The sequence below is a fragment of the Dipteris shenzhenensis genome, chromosome 29, assembly GCF_047967505.1.
Source record: "Dipteris shenzhenensis isolate YYH24624 ecotype China chromosome 29, Dip_SZ_1.0, whole genome shotgun sequence".
Classification (NCBI taxonomy): domain Eukaryota; kingdom Viridiplantae; phylum Streptophyta; class Polypodiopsida; order Gleicheniales; family Dipteridaceae; genus Dipteris; species Dipteris shenzhenensis.
This window is the reverse complement of record NC_141624.1, coordinates 20,147,121-20,167,663: the sequence shown is the minus strand read 5'-3', so window position 1 is coordinate 20,167,663 and position 20,543 is coordinate 20,147,121. Positions and strand designations below refer to the sequence as shown.

Below are 20,543 nucleotides of genomic sequence, written 5' to 3'. Positions count from 1 at the left end.
TGTCTTGAAGCTCAATTGTACCATGTGACCTGTTTTTCATTCACATTCAGGGACATGTGCTCATGTGATACATCATAACTGCAAACAAAAAACCCCATTCATCCTGTAAGTCTGCTGAGTTATCAGCTTTATTTGCAACACCAGTAGAAGAATGAACAGCCAAACTTGACTCTTTCTTCTTTTCTTTGGCCAATCTCTTCCTACATTCACTTATATAGGACCTAGCTTTGTACAGTAGTGGCATTTTCCTTTCTTAATGGGCTGTGTCCAAGCTGCCCTGCATCAACAAACTTTGCTTTATTTGGCTGCTGTCCTAAAGCAGTCTTGGACTGAAAAGCCCTTGCATTTTGCCTTTGCCCTTGTCATGGGTGGCAAATGCCTGATCATTGCAATGCCTTGACGAATTTTTATTCTTCCTTGTTTGTTCCTCTCCTACTACAACAGACTATTAACTGTTCAACTTAAGGTGTTGAGCATTAGACCTCAAAGACAAGTAAGAGAAGTGTGAAAAGTCAGGCATGTCTCTGGCAAAGACGACAATGTCCTAGGAATCAGTGCCTCTCAAGAATGGCTTCATCACTATTTAGGACCTGCTCCTAAGATCCTGGATCTTTGTAAGATGATCATCCATGCTGTCACCTTCATGTATTTCCAAATCCTCAAGCTCCTTCTTAAGAAAAGCACCTCTTGCCACTTTCTTAGCCAGATACAAAATCTCAAGAAACCTTGTACGAACAGATATAAGGAATCATGGATCTCTTGATTGCCATAGAGATCGCAGGTAGGGCCTAAGCATCACATGAATCCCACCTCCTTTGACCTTGTGTGGGAGATGAAGGTCCAACAACTTCCTATCCACCTCTGATTGGTGCAAAATCTGCAGGACGCCGCTCATCCCCAGCTGACATATCTCCAAAGATTATTTGCAACTAATACACTTTTTACCATAAAACTCCACAGAGATAGTCGGTACCATCCAACGTAATCCTCTTGGGTTAAATGCCAAAGACACCATTTGCATTCTATGCCATTTCAATAGAATGAAAAATAAATCCTGCAAAAGCAGTTGAATCCCTGCAAATGCCCAAAAATGGCTGCAAAAGAGCCTATACATCTCTACAATTTCTGCAATCATTGGCAAATGTCAATTTGTATGTCTACATAAAGCACCTTTTAAGGTTAAAGCCTCAAATTTTACAGACAAAAGTACATGAAATTGACAAAAGCCCCCAAACTTTCACACTCAATCCGAGTAATTTGATGCATATCTGATTTTCGTAGTCCAAACTTAAGCCTCCTTTCTCCCATTTGCTCCTTCAGCGACTGAGCTGTGTAAGAGCAATTCACTGCGAGAATCAAGGGGCTGTGTGGGGGGACTATATTAGTTTCTTGCGAATGTAGTAGTTCTGAATTTATTTTACTGTTTGAGACTGCATAAGTACATAGTCTATCACACCCCTCCCTTGAGGAGTTTGGCATGTAAATTCTACTGATTTTGGGTACAAAACACAATTCTGAGATCAAAGCACCCTCTGCGTGACAAGAGATGTCTGCCCATTTGTGTGACGTCGCTTTTATCCTTTGAATTCCTTACCCATTTCAACTCTTCTTTATCATTTATCATATTCCAACCATACGGGGTCATTGCCTATTTTTGTAGCTGAGATCTGAAATCATTGTGCAATTGCGTTAAGGTCTCCTGTATAAATCTCCTCATCTTTATCCAAGAAACTGCCAAATATCCTTTGCTTAGGTGAAAGAAGGGATTTCACTTGATGTGTGTGTGTGTGTGTTTTTGGCTCTTTGGTTTTCATCCACCCAGACCGGAGTTTCTTTTCTTTGTTTGGGTTCGCTATTGGGCACGCTGGACTTTATGGACAGACAGGAACTGTAAAGTCTTTAGTGATCCTATATTTTCCCTGTTTGGCTTTTTTAAGTGTTCTCTGCAGCAATCCTTCTTTGATTGCTTGCAAACGTGCTGCATAGATCATGATGTATATCTAGCATACACTGAGATTTTCAGCTGATGTAATTTCGGCTGCCTCGTTTTGAGGTCGCTACTCTTGTAATATAATCAATCAAAATTTTTCACTAAAAATATGTGTGTGTGTGTGTGTGTGTGTGTGTGTGTGTGTGTGTGTGATTCAATAAGCCCCTTGGATTGTCCATTCATCCAACAATTCATAAGTGTAAGGTTTTAGGATAGGAATACGTCACAGCATGAATGACACTTTTGTCGTCTCTCTTCAAACATCTCTCTCATGAGAACAGATACACGCACAAAAGCAGGTGACAAAACTGAGACATTAAGGGCCAAGGACAATGACTCTGATACTGCAAAACATTTCTAAACTGGAACTTTTGAAAGCCCATATATTTTACAACCAGTTTAACAGAAAATGCTTGCAAGAATCCTCTCGCTGAAATCTTCGAGGAAATAGAGAAGTAGCAGAATGACAGACTTTAGCAAGACACCTCCTACATAAATAATTCATAACAAGATCACATACGCACATTTAGGAACTTCAAAACTTGTAGAGTAACTTTCAAAAAAGAAGAACATCTAAAACAACTAGCCCCATTTAGTCAAACAAGGTGTTATTCTGAAAAAGAAAAGCCGTGTTTCAAACCTTGTCCCTTTGCACATTGACAAGAACCACATTTGACGATTTAGCTCGAACGGCAGAGGATTTGTGTTGCACACCAACCTGCCGATAGAGATTCGTCAACCATATCAAATAAAATGTCCACGCATAATGTAGATGTGAAGATAACTTTACCACAAAGACTGCTCCCCAATAGTGTCTTTTACAACTCTGGTAAAAGAAAGAACAAACAGGGAGAAAAGATAGAAGAGCCTTTCTTTTTTGCAGCCTTTTTTTTTCTTTTTTGTACAATATAGTAAAAACTTACAATGTACGGAACAGGAGCATCCAGGAAGTCCAACATCTGATTGGGCAGTATCTGCAGCAGTAGAGCAAAAGAGAGCAACCAGCAATTTCCAAATCAGAGACAAGAACTTCCAAGGATAAACTCTCACAGTTCATTTCTTTACACACCTGCCCACATCAGACACATTTATTATTAACAATAATAAGGGAAGATCTACACACCGGCAAAATGAGACTCTGCCATTGAAATGGTCTGATCAGAGGTATTGTTGACAAGACCACTGCTGAAAGCACACCCTGCTCAGAAGTCAAATTTTACATTTCATTAGTTCCCTGTCTAAAAGTCCTTCTATTGAGCGAAGGTGCAGTCCCAAATTCCAATTCTAAGAAGCAAGGTAGTCCTTCAGCGAAGGCAGGTTACTTGGCAAGCAGAAGAAGCACGACAAATAAAGATACAAATTACAGATAGAGGACGAACACCACCAGCCTATTGACCTAATGTGTCCAACATGGAAATGCAATTCTTATACTGGTTTAGATCTTGTAGGATCTAAAGCAGACATTAAGCTCCAGTGAAGCATGGAAATCAGCAGCAGCAGCAAATAAACCAGCAAGTGAAAGAGATATAGAATAATGCTCAGAAAAGAAAACTTATTAAGGACAAACAGTTTGAGCAATTCAAGGATCTAACAAGGTTCTTCAAGAAGTTGCATTCAAACAAATTCCAAAAAGGGGAAGTAAAGTGGGAAGGAATGACAATGTTTGTTAAAGAACTCTGCGAAACAGAAAGGGAGGGAAAAGAGAATCAGAAAAATCTCTATCACGGCCGCAAATGGTATCACTATTGAGGATGGCATTGCCAAGGGGTTGAAGAAATTAGCAAATGGGAAGGTCCCCGGCCTACAGAGCCTCTTAGCAGAAATGCTGAAATAAGGAGGGGAGAAATTCAAACAAATAAATCCTAACACCCGTAGCAAATAATGCAATGGAAGAATGTTTTCTTTTTAAGAGTGACAGATAGTAAGAGGCTCTCCCCTGCTGCTTGTCCCTTGCTAGCCCTCCCTCCCCTACGTCTTGCCCGTCGCCCCCCCTTCGCCTCTAGCTCTCTAAACCCATAGCCCCCTTTTTATGCTCTATACTGCCCCCCAGCAAGCTGTCACGTCCCCACCCCAGATCGTGCAGTCATACACCTATCTAGGGGCAGTCTTCATGAGACCAATTTTCACAATGATCTATGCAGCCACGGCACGACTTACACTAGGGCAGGGTGCGGTGCTCTCACTCGACTAGAGCAACAATGCTTTCAGAAACACTTCCCAAACCCCTTGACGAAGAGTGGCTATTTGATACACTTGTGAGGACGACAGCCATGTATGCGACATCCTCCTAGGGAGTGATCTATCGGCGACTAATTGGCGGAGATTCGAGAGTCTACACAAGTGATTATGGGGTCCACAATGATTTAGAGTAAGCCCTCAGATTGTACAAGCAGAGTTCGCCATGACACCACTACAGACGGATGCCATCTTCTAGACAATGACGTAACTTAATAGAGTTTGGGATTTTTCTATCTCGAAACTACTTGCACAAGAGTCAACTAAAAAGACGAGCGAGAGAGTAGGGTTAGCACAGCCTGGTACGCATGCATATCTAGATGGTTTTCCAATCAAGGAATTCAAATGAACCGCCTCCCTGCCCTTCCATTACAGCTTGGATACCCCGTCCCCCTGATCCCACAAGATGAGATCAACCATATCATACAGTTTAAACTTCTCCAACTCTATACATCATGGACTTGTGGTTACCGGGGGGGGGAGGAGTTCCCTACCAAGATCCAATTCTACCATGACCACTTTCCAAGAGTATCAAAGGATGGAATGATTATCAGAGCCCAAAAACTAGAGGATAGAAGAGTCTCACATGCACTGAAGATTGCCATCAGACAGATGCGGGTCTCATCCTATCAATTGAGGATCAAGGCAGGGATAGCCATAGGCATGCCCAGAGAGAAGCAGATATGAAAGTTATGCACATTGTGGCAAAGGTGGACACAAAGGAGGATTTCCAATTAACTTGCCCACTCTACTATAAGATCCAAGGACGACGCCACTATCTCTTTCACAAGGTTCACGGTTTTGGGCCACTCCCGACTAATCCACTTTCATCACCAGGTCTGTGTTGGTCTCTATCTGATGAAGATGTGGCACCACAGAGAGACCCTATTGCGGCAGATGTGACAATAGAAGGGGACAGCAACATAGGAGACAAAGCTAGATCAGACACCGTGACATGTCACAGACTTTTATGCATTCGATTCAACCGCGGGAGTGAAGTAAAGGAGGAGGAGATAGATGACATGAGAGCAGAAAGAAAGAAAGAAAGAAAGAAAGAAAGTTTATTAAAGTCTTCGGAAGACCAGTGGGTCTATGAGCTGTGGTAGTGGAGCTACTAAACGAGCATCCATACCAATGCAAAATGCAAAAATGCAGAATGGCAGTACTAAGTCCTAAGTACAACATAGTCATGTCGATGGTCGACTATATATCAATCTCAGAGTGGATCGGTGGAAAGAGACGATGCAGAGCGACTGCGCCAGAGACTCAAAGACCATGCATGATGCACAGGGTGATCAAAACATGTACGATGGAGGTTCAGCCTATCACAGCTCTCCTCAATAGGGACTGTCCGAGCCAAGGTGTCACTTTTGATATGGCCCATCGGGTACAGAGATCACGCAGACCGTGCCCTCGCCACAACAACAGACGACTCTGCAGACACAAATACGAGACATCTTCGCATCCCATCGGAAGCCACCACATACCTGGATATGTATTTTGAGTACCAATTTTGAGTATTCGAGGTTTTGAAATTATTAGCATAGCACTCAGCAAGGTCCTTGGCGAGCCATTGGACTAGATGATTTGCAATAAGCCTTCAGTCCCACATCTGATAGTCCTGGCTGCATTCGGAGTTTCTCCACCAGAGCTTGATCCAGTGTTCCACGTTATCACATATCTCTAACTCATCAAAGAGTATGGCTCTTACACTATGGAGCGACGCAAGCTACCATGGTTGGCCCTATCCTTGATGCAGTGTTCCACGTTATCACATATGTCTAACGCATCAGAGAGTATGGCTCTTGCACTATGGAGCGACGCAGGCTACCGTGGTTGGCCCTATCCTAATCCATGGCCTTAACAGTTGAGGCTGACTAGAAGTGCTCGTATGCACGAACATGCAGATGATTCTCAAACCTAGGGCTCCACATATTCAGATTGCTCCCCTTCCAATACAGCATTGAAGCCCCCTCAGTCCTGCTCACATATCACAAGGTGAAGCAAGTTATCCGAGAGGATCTCTTACAGCTCCACACATTTAGGACCTGGTTGGCACCCCGCGAGATTCCTATGAAGCTTAGATTTTACAGAGACTATTGCTTGCAGATTTCAGCATAGGGCTTCATTGATCCACCAAGATACACACGGATCCATCTCCCCACCCCTTGAGGATATCGATTCAGCAATTCCATGTTTTATCACACAAACTTCGAATTGAGAGTGGACAAGCGGATGGCATACCCAGAGACAGTCGCATCTACACTTTATGTGATCAACAGGGGATTGAGACGAAGGAGCATTTCGCTTTTAAATGCCATGTATACTATGAGATCAAAGCTCGCTATGGCTGTCTATTCACGGACAATTTTGACCCCTATCTAGTTTCTTGTACTACCAAATTAGAGGTGCCTGGCAACCTTCATCCATAAGGCCGCCCGACATAGGGAGCATTTGCCTGGTGACGGAGAATTAGGGTTTGATTGCGGAGAGGAGGACAAGAGGCGAGATTAGAATGTACAGCCAGACTCCACTTAGAGAATGATCATTGGGTTTTTCCTGCCAAACAACACTCTCCAACAGCGCTCAGGGAGACGACGCATCCGAGGACCAGAGAGAGACACACAATAGACTCACCAACGAGTTCAGGCATAGATCAGACTAGGGATCCTTCTCTCCATGCATACCAAATCGGCGGCATGGCCAACAGAAGTGACAGTGGCACTTATTCTCTGCAGGTCCATAGCTAGGAGACCGCAGTGGGCCATACATACCGACAATCATTAGCGCTCTAGCCTCTATCACAGGATTTTTGCCACTGCAGCCTCATACATCGCCGACCCGATCTTAGGCATGGCATATCCACCATCTTCCAGATGACCAATCACAATGCTACCAGCCCCCATCTTCTTCAAGAGCTCTATCTCTATCTTTATGATTATGGCTCTTTTTGAAATATCATAGGTGTTGATGCCCATTTAGAGGCTCCACCCCTTCAGCTCATTGTATCAGGTTCCTTCAGTCTCATAGACCCTTTAGTCTTCCAAAGACCTTTAATAAACTTTCTTTCTTTCTTTCTCTCTCTTTCACACACACACACACACACACACATAACACACACATTGATTTGTATCATGTCCTACCAGAAGTTTTTGTAGTTTGGGTCTTTGCAAGCCAATATTGCCACCATATTGCCGACCTTCAAATCTTGAACCATACCACTCCACATCTCCTTCATCAGAAGTGCTTTAATCTAGGAGTTTGAAGGTTTTGAGAATATGGCATGAAGACAATAGCCTCAAATCACCCATTCAAAAATTGTGATGCTAATTCCCCACAACCAACCCCCCCCCCCTCCCCCTACTCGTCCCCCTTCTCCCTTCCCAACCAATGCCACAGCTCCAACCTAGCATCACCCAGCTCGGTCAGGCTTCCATCCTTGGAAGCAATCGGCACAATTAGCTGTAAACATCAGGGCAAAAAGTATGTCCAAGAAGGGAGGGCAGGGCTAAATTGTGCACAAGGGATCCCGGAAAAGTACAAAAGCCCAACAACTCAACGCAGGAGCACTGTATAAGAATGGCACGTTAAAGTGGATACCTACTTGCAATTTGACATCAATAATTACACAAGCCACCATGTGCAAGGGATTCCAGCGAAGTACACAAGCCCAAATCACCACATGATAGCTATATAAGAACAGTGTGACACCAATAATAAGATAGCCACAAATCCAAAGCAATTATTTCTAACTTCTAAGAAGTCATGATTACCAGATTTGGGCAAATCACTATGATTTGCTTCTCCAACAGCACACCAGAAAACAAAGCAAGTACCTGCAACAGTATCATAGGATGAGTGGATCAAGTTTTTGACTTCATTTGCAAATTTGTAACCTTACATTTGATCTCATGATTCTCAATTTTTTGGATATACCTTAGTTTTTAAATTTTCCAGACAAAAACAACCTGTCTATTTATACTTGCATACCCCTGCAGGCAGCTATATTCCATTATTTTCAAACAAACACATTATTTTTACACATTTGTCCTTATTAAATTATACCTTTAAATGTGGGTCAAAGCTGCAAGTGGAATCAAAAAGAAAAAAGAGAGAATTAACATACAACAATCTTCAATGTAGCAAAAACATAGTCTATACAGTTTTTTCCCTCCATAATGGGTGCAAATAACAATTTCTACAAAGCAAAAATGCAGATTCTAAATTCATCACCAATGAACCTGCAAGGACTCTCTGCAAAACCTGTGGTTTTGGGGGGAGCTGCAATAAATAAAAAATCTCGATACAGCTTGATGAAAACAAAACACGACAAGAGCTATACTCATCAGGGCACTACTCAAGCCAGCCCCTTACAGGCTGCTTCATAGAAGTCCCAATAGCCAAGGGAATCTGTTGGCCAAACGTATTTGCTGGTCAGTTGGTCACCCCTCACTACAGCAACGAGTGACCTCCTTAGATTTGGTGTATGAGCACTGCGCGAGGCACAAAAATAAACTGCTTTTCGACAACTTACCAAAGCAGCAATAAATTGTGCTTTTTTTGGTGTCATGGACCAGAGTTCTTTACATGTGATTAATAACTATTTTTACAGTGATTAATAATTATTTTTATTTCACTTTTTTTTTTCCTTATTGCATCAGATATATGTGTTTATGAGGGGTCAGGGACTCAACGTCCACCCCATTGGTAGATTTGGGGTGAGAATCTTGGAGTTCGTTACAAAATCCCAACCCAGAATCACCATGGTTAGGTGACCCATTCTAGTAAGGCAAGCCCACACTATTTGGGTCAGGATTTGGGACACAAATGGGACACAGTTGGGATGATTGTCAAGTACCACCAGTACAAACTTTCGGGGTCTACACCTCTCTCCGAGTGCCAAAACTCGGGGTCGCTAGATAACGTAACTTGGTCCACCCAAATTGTGTATAGGCTTTGGTGTGTGCCAATATCTTGGAATTGATGGATAGATACCAAACAATCCATAAGGAGGCAAGACTCGAGGTTATAGCTCTTCTTAGGGGCAACCTCGCCAAGACCGTGCACTGATTGCACATTTAATGATGCCCCCAATGCGCATGGTGAATTAACATTAGGTCAAGCTTTTATAGGAAGATGCACACTATCTAAGCCTAAATTTAGATAGCTCTACATCTGTAGATCCTTGCACAAGTTTTTAAGGATTGAAATTTAATACACTCGGCAGTTTACTCCACCAGAGCAATGAAGATGTGATTCACAGAACACTTTGGGCAAAACAAATCCAAGGATGCCCAAAGAAGGTGAACAGGTCCACCCCTAAGTCAAATTGGCCCTGGAATAGTCATTTACTATTTTTAGTCTGTGACAAAATACTTCACTTAAAAGTCAAGACTAAAATGAATAAAGGATACCATGGAGAAGCTCTTAAGGAGCATTGAGCTCTAGATACTTGATGGAGACCAGTTGGCCGACTTGCTACTTTTACCCAATGGCCATTCAATGAACTAGCCAAGGTTTTTGCACCACCAGGGCTTATATGAAGAGGCATTAAAGCTACGCATGACTTGGGTGCTGCATCAGAGCTCAATTGTACCTTTAATTTACTCTATTACTATTTTTAGCAAATAGAGGGATGAAACAAGTTGGGTATTTTCGAAATGAGGGTACCATGTCGAAGAACTCGAGAAGGCAAACATCTTATACCAAAAGAAGGCGCAATTTCAAAATACCTTTCCTTTGAAATCAAAGCTTGGCAATCCCAATGCCCATGGGGCATTGAAAGAACCTTACAAGAGAGAGATTTGGCTGAACTGCAACACTTGCCCATCATCCACACACGTGGCACAAGTGTTGGGGGCCCTACTTCCACCTCCACCCCCTCCTCTCCTATAAAAGAACCCCCTAGCCTATGCCCTGCTGCAACCCTGCTGCCCCCTCTACTTCCTCTCCATGCCCTGCTGAAGCCTCCCCACAACCCTTCTGCTGCAAATCGTCACCTTCTGTGGTGAATCAGGCTCTGCTACGATGCTGCCCACTGCCAACGCTGATCAAGTTCCCTCTACGCTGCTGCCCAATATCCAAAGCTTTGCAAATCAGCAGCACATAAATTCGAAATCTACCTTGGAGGACAAGGCTCTCTAAGCTGCTGCACACTGCCACAAATCTGCAATTTGAAAACCAATGTGACCCTGCTCACCCTTTGGCAGCCTGGCCCTCCCTACCTCATCTGTGACTGATGCCAAGCCCCTTTCTCTCCTCTCTTCAGTCTGCTTCCTCACTTTACTTCTGTTCAGCTCACCATCTCTCTCTCACACTGCCATCCGAATTGTTTCTCAGTATGATTCCCGCCTGCTGATCATCCATTGACAGAGACCTCTATGCAGAAAGAAAGAAAGAAAGAAAGATCTATTAATGTCCACAGAAAGCCTCACGGGCTTATGTGACAAAGTGCAAAACAAAAATCCTTACATCATCTCGATAATCCAGAGAGGGTCGAGGAGTGCACATGGCAACTGAGCTCGAGCTTATTATAGCATAACAGAATTTTAAGTTGTAATCCTATAGCAAAACGGCCTTTCATTACATCAGTTTAAGACTGAGGGTCTTTGGGTTTGAACTTAAAGTCTCTGATTAGTGCTTGCCCATCTCGGTAGACTGCCGGATTTGTGTGCATCTTTCACTTTAGTGATTTCGTTTTCCCTTTGTTTGAGCTGCGTCGAACTGAGCTCCTCTGATATCCAGATTTTTGTACCCTTCAGCTTGTTTGTCTGTCGAAGAATCTTCATTCTTCCCGCCCTCTCATTGAAGTAAACTTTGAGCTGTTTCCCTTTGGGGGAGATCATCATGATATCTTCTTCTTCCCAATCCACTTGTGGTATATTTTCCTAGAGGCATGCGATCTCATCATCTGTAGAGGCTTCTTCACGGCTATCAAAACAGTTATCTGGCAGCCCCCCAATGCGTAGTATTGTCCTGTTGCACACTATAACTTCCTGCTCTTTTACTTTTTCATAGAGGTCTTCCTTGCTGAGTTTACTACTGGCTACCATGGCCAGCTCTTGTTTGGCTGAGCTTACTTGAGCATTGATCATTTCCTCAACCGTGGAGACAAATGTCGGTGTCAGTGGAGATGTGCTGCATTTCTGAATAACCTTTGCAATAATTGCTTGCTTACCGTCTCCTTCCAGGTCCTTCACTCTCTTGGTAAGAGTACCCACCATGAGTCTAAGTTCTTTGATCTCCTGGTGTAGAAAATAGATTTGCTCCTGTGGGTCCGATCCGACTCTCCATTTGAAATGTAATGGAAATGGACTGGATAGCGCTGCTACATCAGAGTAGGAAGGAACAAATGTCTTTGTTTTCGGAGTTGCCATGGTGGCCTGCGCATATTGGTGTGCCCCGGAACTGAGGTTAACCCCCTAAAGCTGAGCCAAGGGATCAGCTCAGCTCGGGGTGTATCTACGCTGTTGCTGCCCGCTGCAAAAACCCCCCCTCTATCGGCGGCGCCTTCCTCTATTCCCGCTCCTGTCGCCGCGGTGCCCTCCCCCCCTTGGTACAGTGCGCCGACTGCGCGCTGGCCTGTGGTCGCGTGCTGGCCTGGCCTATGGTCGCGCTGGCCTGGCCTGAGGCTTGTGGCCTGGCCTGTTAGGCGGAGAGGGTAGGAGAGGCTAGGCGGAGAGGGTAGGTTAGGAGAGAGAGCGAGAAAGAGATAGAGAGCTCCTTGTGACAGTTTTTTACCATAAATTCTTGTCAGAAAAGTATGGTCTGACAAAATCTGCAACGAACGTTTGATGTGCTGCAACGTGTCCTACAGCCTCTACTGCATGATCTGCCTCTGCTGCAATCAAGTTCCCCAGCGCAGCCCCCTCAATTGAATGGGACTGCCTGGCACAGTGTTCAGCTGAATTACTCCCAATCCCCTAGGCCCTAGTTGGGTGAGGGGGATTAGATCGTCTACATCTGCCTTCCTACCAGGGCGCTATGTGGCAGCTAAGGAGGCCTGTCTCTTGCCCTTTCCAAGAGTGGTAGATATAGAAGGCATAGCAGAAACTGCACTTCCAACAGCCTGTGCAAATCCATGACCCATTGCTCGAGGACCAAGCTTACCATGTGCAGAAGGTAGAATTGCTAATGCCTTCAAACGCAAAAGAACAGTTTCAGGCACTGCAGGACATATACTAATGCCTTTGTTCTCAACACCCAAAAGTGAGCTTGCACTCTCATTGAACTGCTAGTCTTTGGCTGGCCACAATAACAGCATTTCCATTTCCATGGACCTCCTACAAGCTGCTCCTCCGGATTTTAAATATCCACTTCTTTTCACCAAGGCGATTAGGCGCCCGGCGGTATGAGAAACTGAAGAAATGAAACCCATGTGTTTAAAACCCCATTATCGTGATTCCAAGAAAAAGGGAGAATGGAGGACCCAAAGTAATAATAAAACCGCCACCTCACGTAGCTAACCACACTTATCTTTTCTTTAGTATATACATCCCCCACCACACAACACACACCATGACACCATCCAACACACCACATCTCATGACATCCACTTCGATCATAGCATATCCCGCGGAGCACTCAACATATGTTTTTACCCTACTTAGAGATCTCGAGGACATTCCAGTCCGAAGAGATCGATCCACTCTGATTACCCATTCCCTCCATGAAGCCGCCCTGTACACTTTCGCGCACACCCCCCGCTCCACCGCAATAGCTGGTACGATGATGATTGTAGGACATTACGCTGTCAACTCAAATTTGCAATTAAGCATCATCTTCCAAGCGAGATGAATACGATACACGAGTATCAATATTTGGTCCGACAAAAGAAGCAGGCATTAGTTTGTCAGAACAACAAGAAGTTATCCTATTTAGCAACAACTCCAAAGAATTCTTCTAGTGGATGTTTCTCGAGTGATGAGCTCTTCTCTTCTCTCATCAACACTAAACTTTGGCACTCTTATGCATGCACACTTTACGACATACCCCACCACCAACAACCTAATCTCTCACACCTACACAGCCCCACCTCATGTGAATTGTTCACCACCGGTGACATCAGAGACACAGCTCTGAAGCTACATAATGGCCAAGCCAAAGATCATCAGGAGCTACGCACTGAATACATCGCATATGAACTAAGCACTATAGGCCCGATCTTGGCAAAGCTTTTTAATGAAATGGTCTCCACCTGTTTTCCCCATACCTAGACGCTTAGCGCCCATCCACAAGGCAGAGGACCCCATGAGCATGAAAAACTGCAGGACCATTATGATTGGGCATGTCATGTCTACGATCTATGTCTCAATGCTCGATACACAGATTAGCCAATCTACAGAGATCCAAGGACTCAGAGCTCATGGACAGGCAAGCTTCCGTGCTAATCATGTGACTCTAAATCACATCCTCACACTCTGAAGTGTCATTGCGCGGAGGCAGTACAAGGTTTATTGTTGCTTTCTCAATTTTCGCAAGGCTTTTGATTAAGTGCCAAGGCACTTGCACGATAACAATACACTCAAGAGATCATTGGACACTTTATGAGAGGTTCTTTGGCAAGGTTTGAATGGCTACAGGGTGGGAAGTGGACATCGAGAGGGTTGTCCATTATCACCAAATCTATTTGGCCTCTACATCAATGAGCTTAAGATCTTCACTGGGACACTAGGAGAGGCAAGCTCGTCTCTCGTCGGCAGATTCTCCTCTATGCAGACGATGTGATCTTACTCTCCTCTTCAACTTAGGGCCTCCAGCAACACCTCGATACACTCTACACCTTCTACGAGACACATGATCTAAAGGTCAATCTTGGTAAAACTCAAGTTATGATCTTCAACATATCCAAGGCAGTCATGCATAAAGAGTGATTCATCCTTGACAAGCTACCGTGGGGGTCGTCCCATCCTACACATATGTGGGTGTTCTTTTCTATGGTTGATTTTCACGATGAGACCAACAATGCAAGCCAAACTATGCGCACTTGCCAACTTTCACTCTCACTTCTAGGATCCTCGGACCAAGTCTCTTTTCTTTCATTCTTCGGTCCGCCCTGCATGCATGTATGGCACCATGCTGAGGGCCTAAGCTATAAGAGGTGGACTGGGCTTTAGCAGAGAGGCTCTAGGTTCTCTTATTGGCATGCATGATCCGTAGTAAGATGTCTATTCTACAACTGAACATTTGGCTGAGTTCGGGGGCCCCCCACTCCAACTTGAGGCAGCATTCCAAGTGATCACATACCTTCACCGAGTCAAGGATTTCGGTTCCTTTGACCTCAAGCCAATGTGGTTACAATGGCTGGCCTTATCCACATCCATGACATTCGCACCTAAGGATTAACATGGGTGTTGATATGCCCAAATATGCAGATGGTTTGCAAGCCTAGAACTCCATATGCACAAATTGCCTCCCTTTCAATACAGCCTTGAGGCTGCCTCTATTTCGCTCACCTATCATGAGGCTAACCAAGCATTAAGGAGAATCTCATGCAACTACACACATACATAGGCAGTGTGTAACTTGAGAGTTGAGTGTTTGAAACTACACGGTGGTGAAGCGTGAGCAAGCAGTAGGGCAGTAACAAGAGAGAAAGAAAGAAAGAAAGAAAGTCATATTAACGTCCTCGGGAGGCCTCATGGGCCTATGGGACAAAGTGGACAATATCAAAATGACTTACAACATCTGGATAGACCAAAGAGTCGAGCAGTGCACATGGCATCTCAGCTCAAAATTATTATAGCATAACTACTACATTCCAAATACTACCCTGAAATTGGTCTGAATAACATCAGTGTAAGACTGAGAGTCTTTGGGTCTAGGTATGAAGTCTGGAATGAGTGCCTGCCCATCTCGATAAACTGCCCATTCGCCCTCTTTGCGTGCTTCCTTCACTTTGGTAAGTTCATGTGCTTTTTGTTTGAGCTGAGTCAGAGTGAACTCTTCAGATATCCAAACTAGTGCCCTTCAGCTTGTTGGTTTGTCTGAGAATCTTGGTTCTTGAAATATTTTCTTTGAAGTAGACTTGTACTTGATTCCCTTTCCAAGTGATAAGGCCTATGTCCTTCTCATCCCATTCGATTTGTGGTATTGCCTTCTTGAGTTGGGTATAATTCTCTTCCTCAGTGTATTCACCTTCCTCATCAAAACAATTAATGCAATTGTCTGACAAAGTGGAAAATATCAAAATGACTTACAACATCTGGATAGACCAAAGAGTCGAGCGGTGCACATGGCATCTCAGCTCGAAATTATTATAGCATAACTACTACATTCCAAATACTACCCTGAAATTGGTCTGAATAACATCAGCGTAAGACTGAGAGTCTTTGGCTCTAGGTATGAAGTCTGGAATGAGTGCCTGCCCATCTCGATAAACTGCCCATTTGCACTCTTTGCGTGCTTCCTTCACTTTGGTAAGTTCATGTGCTTTTTGTTTGAGCTGAGTCAGAGTGAGCTCTTCAGATATCCAAACTCTAGTGCCCTTCAGCTTGTTGGTTTGTCTGAGAATCTTGGTTCTTGAAGTATTTTCTTTGAAGTAGACCTGTACTTGATTCCCTTTCCAAGTGATAAGGCCTATGTCCTTCTCATCCCATTCGATTTGTGGTATTGCCTTCTTCAGTTGGGTATAATTCTCTTCCTCAGTGTATTCACCTTCCTCATCAAAACAATTAATGCAATTGTCTTGCGATCCCCCAATGCATAAGATCTTCTTGTTTCTTGCTATGGCTCCCTGCTCGTGTACCTCTCTATAAACATCACATTTGTCAATCTTGTTATTGTTGCTGTAATTTCTTGTCCTATAGATTTGAGCTGAGTAGTGACAAATTCTTGTACCTTAGTCACAAGTTGTGGTGCAGGAGCTGCAATACTACATTGCTGCAAAACTTCTTGGATTACCTCTTGATTGCCATTGCTCTTTATTTCTGAAATTGCCTTCTCTAGAGAAGCAATTTGAGGCTTTGCATCCCTGATTTCTTGCTGTAAGAAATAAATCTTCTCATGTGGGTCTCCTTGGCTTTGAAATCTGTGGTATGTTAAGGCATAGGAGGAGGGTGTTAAAGCCATATCAGCATAGGATGGTTTCTTGCCGGATAGAGTCGAGGGGAACAGCTTTGTCTTGGGGAACTCCATAAAAAATGACCTGTTCAAATCTGTCTTGCCCTTTGACTATATCTAACCCCCAGGGCTAGGCCAAGGGCTCAGCCTAGCCTGGGGTTTAGGAGCAAACCCTTGTACAAAGAAAGTACGGGAGATGTACCATGCTGGTACAACGGGCTATACGGAGAGGGTATGATTGACTATACAGAGAGTACGGAGAAAGTACGGGAGGTGCAACACAAAAAATACAAAGAAACCTACATGGTGGGGAAACCCAATTCGACTACATGGACAAGCACCTCGAGCTGTGCGCAAGCAGGACATTTAACATATATGCATACATTTCTTAAATACTCCACGACAGTTTAGACATGTGCACAAATCCCTACAGTAGCAGGGCCACACCTTGGGCTGCAGAGATTGACTGATAGCTGGGCCGATCTCACTACCTAGGCTAGAGAGTTCCCACCTCCCATAGTGAATTGCTCGAGCTCCGAAAGTCGAAGCTGGATGAAGAAGCATCAAAAGTTTCAAAAATCCTGTCTTGCACATTTAAGAACTGCATGGAATGGAGTAGCCTACAAAGCTCCATTGGGACACATACAGCTATAGATGTGTGTCCACATATAAGTTGTGCCATGGTTATATAATTGTCATACATGCAGGCTGGATCATGCCCAACTGAGCTGGAATTGTAGCTTGCAAGATGTTGTCCTCATCAACTTCCATAAGCTGTATGACAGTTGTATGGTTGTAGTACCTGTAATGGTCATATGATTGTTGTACCACAGACTTTTGAAGCGTGAAGTCTTGAGACTAATGTGCAACTACACATCGGATGGATTCCATGCAACTGAAATGATGTACCTTGGAAGATTAATCAACTTTACAGTTGTGATAGCTTGTACCCATAAAAATGAGAAAGCATGAAGTTAAAAGCACCATAAAGGGGTGTTTTTACAGATGCCAAGTGATATAGTACAGATACATGACCATGCTCTAAACAACAGCCTCTAAGATGATATATCTTGGAATACAGTTGTGATAGCTTGAACCTAGAAAAACGAGCCCAGATGAGCTGTAGCTCGGAAAAAGACAATAATCAAGGGGCAAAGAAAGAATGATATAATGCTGAAGCTCAAGCTATGGGGTGCCGTGCTTTTCAAACCCTGTGAAGAGAATCGACAAGCCATGAACACCATTGCAGAAGCAAAGCATTTTTATGTACAGTCGAATCTAGCCTACGATGAGGCAGTTCCAAATTTTGTTTGACAGCCACAAGTCTAGCACCCTCAGTGTGCCCTTTACCTGTGTTGCCAACACAATGTGTTGATCTTTCTCACGAAGAGGGTGAAAAATCCTTATAGGTCATTTAGATACAGAAGTCAGTACGCATATTCTTATCCATGTCAACCTCCCTGCTAACAGCAACAACTTCTCTAGAAAAAAACGCAATGGTAGCAAACCTATCAGTATGCTCCACTTTATATGATGACAAAATCCTTGGTCTCAATATAGAGCCTTTTACAGATGCCTTACATTTTCAAGTGACAAGACTCTGCACACAGTTGCTACTGTCCAAATTGACAATGCAAGGGCCTCCTCAGCAGCTGTTAGCGCAGCCTGCTTCTGAAACACACAATAAAACTCAAAAACGTTTAGTCTGTGTTCTTACTAAAAAGAAACATCAAAAAGCTGCATTCAACTTCTATCAGATCTTCAATTTGAACTTATATATTACCTCCGCAACTTCCAAACTTGTTCTGCAAAGTTTGAGATCAATCATCCTTCCTCCAAGGAGTGTTACAGTATCATTTGCAGATCTTGTAAGCTTCAAAGGCTGGAGATGTTCCAAAGGTTGAAAGACTAGAGACGATCCCCGTGCAGGTACAGGAAGCTTTTGGTACTCACAGAGAATTTTTAACAGACAGTTGTCTACCTGGAGATCCAAACACAGCGTCAACCTTCATGTATATGCAAAAAAACGATTTTACCATTCCATCACCAGACCCTAGCTGCATACCTCATCCCAGACAAGAGCATTTGATTCAGGATTGCACTCATGCCCAGAAGACGATGCTTCTTCTGTCCCTTCATCATCCTCAGAATTGATGCTTCGTCTGAAGCTCTCAGACATACTGCAAAAACCTAAAGGCTTAGTGAATACGTGTATCAAACAAAAAATGACAGTGCACATTGCCTAAAAAGCATGAAAAATTGGTGCTTCACAAGATACGCTTCACTCTCTCTCTCTCTCTCTCTCTCTCTCTCTCTCTCTCTCTCTCCGTCCGTACTCAGCCCATCGGCCTCTCCATCCGTACAGCCCGTAAGCCTCTCCCTCCATCCGTACTCGGTCATACCTCAACAGGTCGTCCGTACAGCCCTCTCAACTCATTGTATGTACTGTCCGTCGTCCGTACAGCCCTCTCAACTCATCGTCTGTACTGTCCATCGTCCGTACAGCTTGTAGCTCATCATCCGTACAGCTTCTATACAGTTCGTCATACCTCCCCGTCAGACCTCCATACAGCCCGTACATACCTTCCATTATTTAGTCCTCCGTACACCTAACAGGTTACAGCAGCCAGTAGTTCCAGGAGGCCTCTAACCCCTAGCCCAGCAGCTGTGGGGGTAGTTTAGCCCGGGGTAGCAGCAGACATTGACACCAAGGAATGGCCGAGCCTCTCCTCAAAATCCCCTCCCTCAACCCTAGCAGCCTCAGCCAGCAAGGCCCTATATGCCACAGTTGCAGTGATGACACCCCCTCCGTATGCACAGGCCCGAGATGCCACAGCCAAGACACCCCCTCCGTATGCTCACACATACGTACGAGGAGGTCTGGATCGACCCATAATTGGGCACCATGAACAGATTTTTTATCTACAGCAGCAGGTAACAGAGTTAAAGATGAAACTGCAGATGCAATAGCTAGAATCCAGGTTCTTGAAGAACCTGGCAAGCAGGCAGTAATTGATGAGGTTGTTCACCAAGGGTCTAACAAAGGAGAATAATTTTCCATGCACGCATCTCCTTGGTATACAAAATAAGTTGTTCCTTTAGAGGGGGATTGATAATGTTTGATGATGAAATCTCTAAGAATCAAATCAATATGTTCAAATCTAGAACTCGATGGAGTCTAGGTCCCCAAGACGATGGTGCAATATCCCCAGCTAGTCTCTACAGTCAAAGATCTAGTTCACACTGAAGTACAAACCGCTAAGAAGGAAGTGATTGTGGAGTTTGATACCAAAGTAAATAAAGCTGACATTCAGGAAGGGATTAAAGAACACGCAGCTAGACGTGATAATGCCTTGAAGATAAGAATAAGGGGACTTCCTGAAGGATGGTATAAAGAAGAGGACTCTTTCGGTGACACTATAGCACATGTCAAAGCAGCCATGCCTAATATTGATTGGACGGTTGACAAGGGTGATGATGTCCATGATGATGATGAAGCCAGACCAACTCAAATCTCACAGTCTAAGGGTCATGCTATCATTTCGTTCAACTCACATGATCTACGTATCAAGCTTCTCCGACAATCTTATAAATAGAAAGGGACTAAGATATGGATAGCTGAGGAACTTACACGAGCTCAACTGAAAAATAAGGGAACCGAATTAGCTAAGGTCAAGGCTGCTAGGAAGGATGGAAAGTGGGCAGTATATCATGGAGGCATAGCAATCATTAAGGAGTTCAAATCTAAGCCAAAGACTCTCAGTCTTAAACTAATGTATGGCTGATTATGTTTTTCAAGATATAACGTAGGTGCTCTAAATAATTGGAGCTGTTCTTTGCACACTTTGGGAGCTGCCATGTGCCCTCCCTCAGCCAATGTACTAGAGAGGTTTTTCTATCCCTTAGAGCTGTTGGTCTTCCGTGGACGTTAATTGACTCTCTCTCTCTCTCTCTCTCTCTATATATATATATATATATATCTATCTATCTATCTATCTATCTATCTATCTATGCATGATGCCTCTCTGCACACCTCTTTTACCTTTTGGGAGGACTCTTCACACCGTATTGCGGTCTATGTAGATTGGCTACACCTATTATAAATCTGCATAAACTAGTAAGCAATGATATTCAAGCAACCACCTTCTCTCTGATCAGCATATAAATCACTACACATGATTTTAATGCTTATGGTTGCATGATGTGTTTTGATCCATTTCATGGAAAGCTCTAAGATTCAACACTAGTCAATGACATT

General features: G+C 43.8%; 1 protein-coding gene across 1 annotated transcript in view; it reads right to left on the bottom strand.

Annotated features, from left to right (window-relative positions):
• Window positions 1-20,543, bottom strand: part of LOC147882555 (DENN (AEX-3) domain-containing protein) — a 129,953-nt gene that overhangs the window by 23,835 nt on the left and 85,575 nt on the right. Inside the window, exons 8-14 of the mRNA XM_087400380.1 lie at window positions 18,351-18,465; window positions 18,069-18,266; window positions 17,867-17,956; window positions 7,999-8,061; window positions 3,114-3,188; window positions 2,914-2,964; window positions 2,631-2,708 (exon numbers count right to left, since the gene is read on the bottom strand). Of these exons, the coding sequence (XP_087256506.1) occupies window positions 2,631-2,708; window positions 2,914-2,964; window positions 3,114-3,188; window positions 7,999-8,061; window positions 17,867-17,956; window positions 18,069-18,266; window positions 18,351-18,465 (670 nt within the window). The remainder of the gene's footprint in view (window positions 1-2,630; window positions 2,709-2,913; window positions 2,965-3,113; window positions 3,189-7,998; window positions 8,062-17,866; window positions 17,957-18,068; window positions 18,267-18,350; window positions 18,466-20,543) is intronic.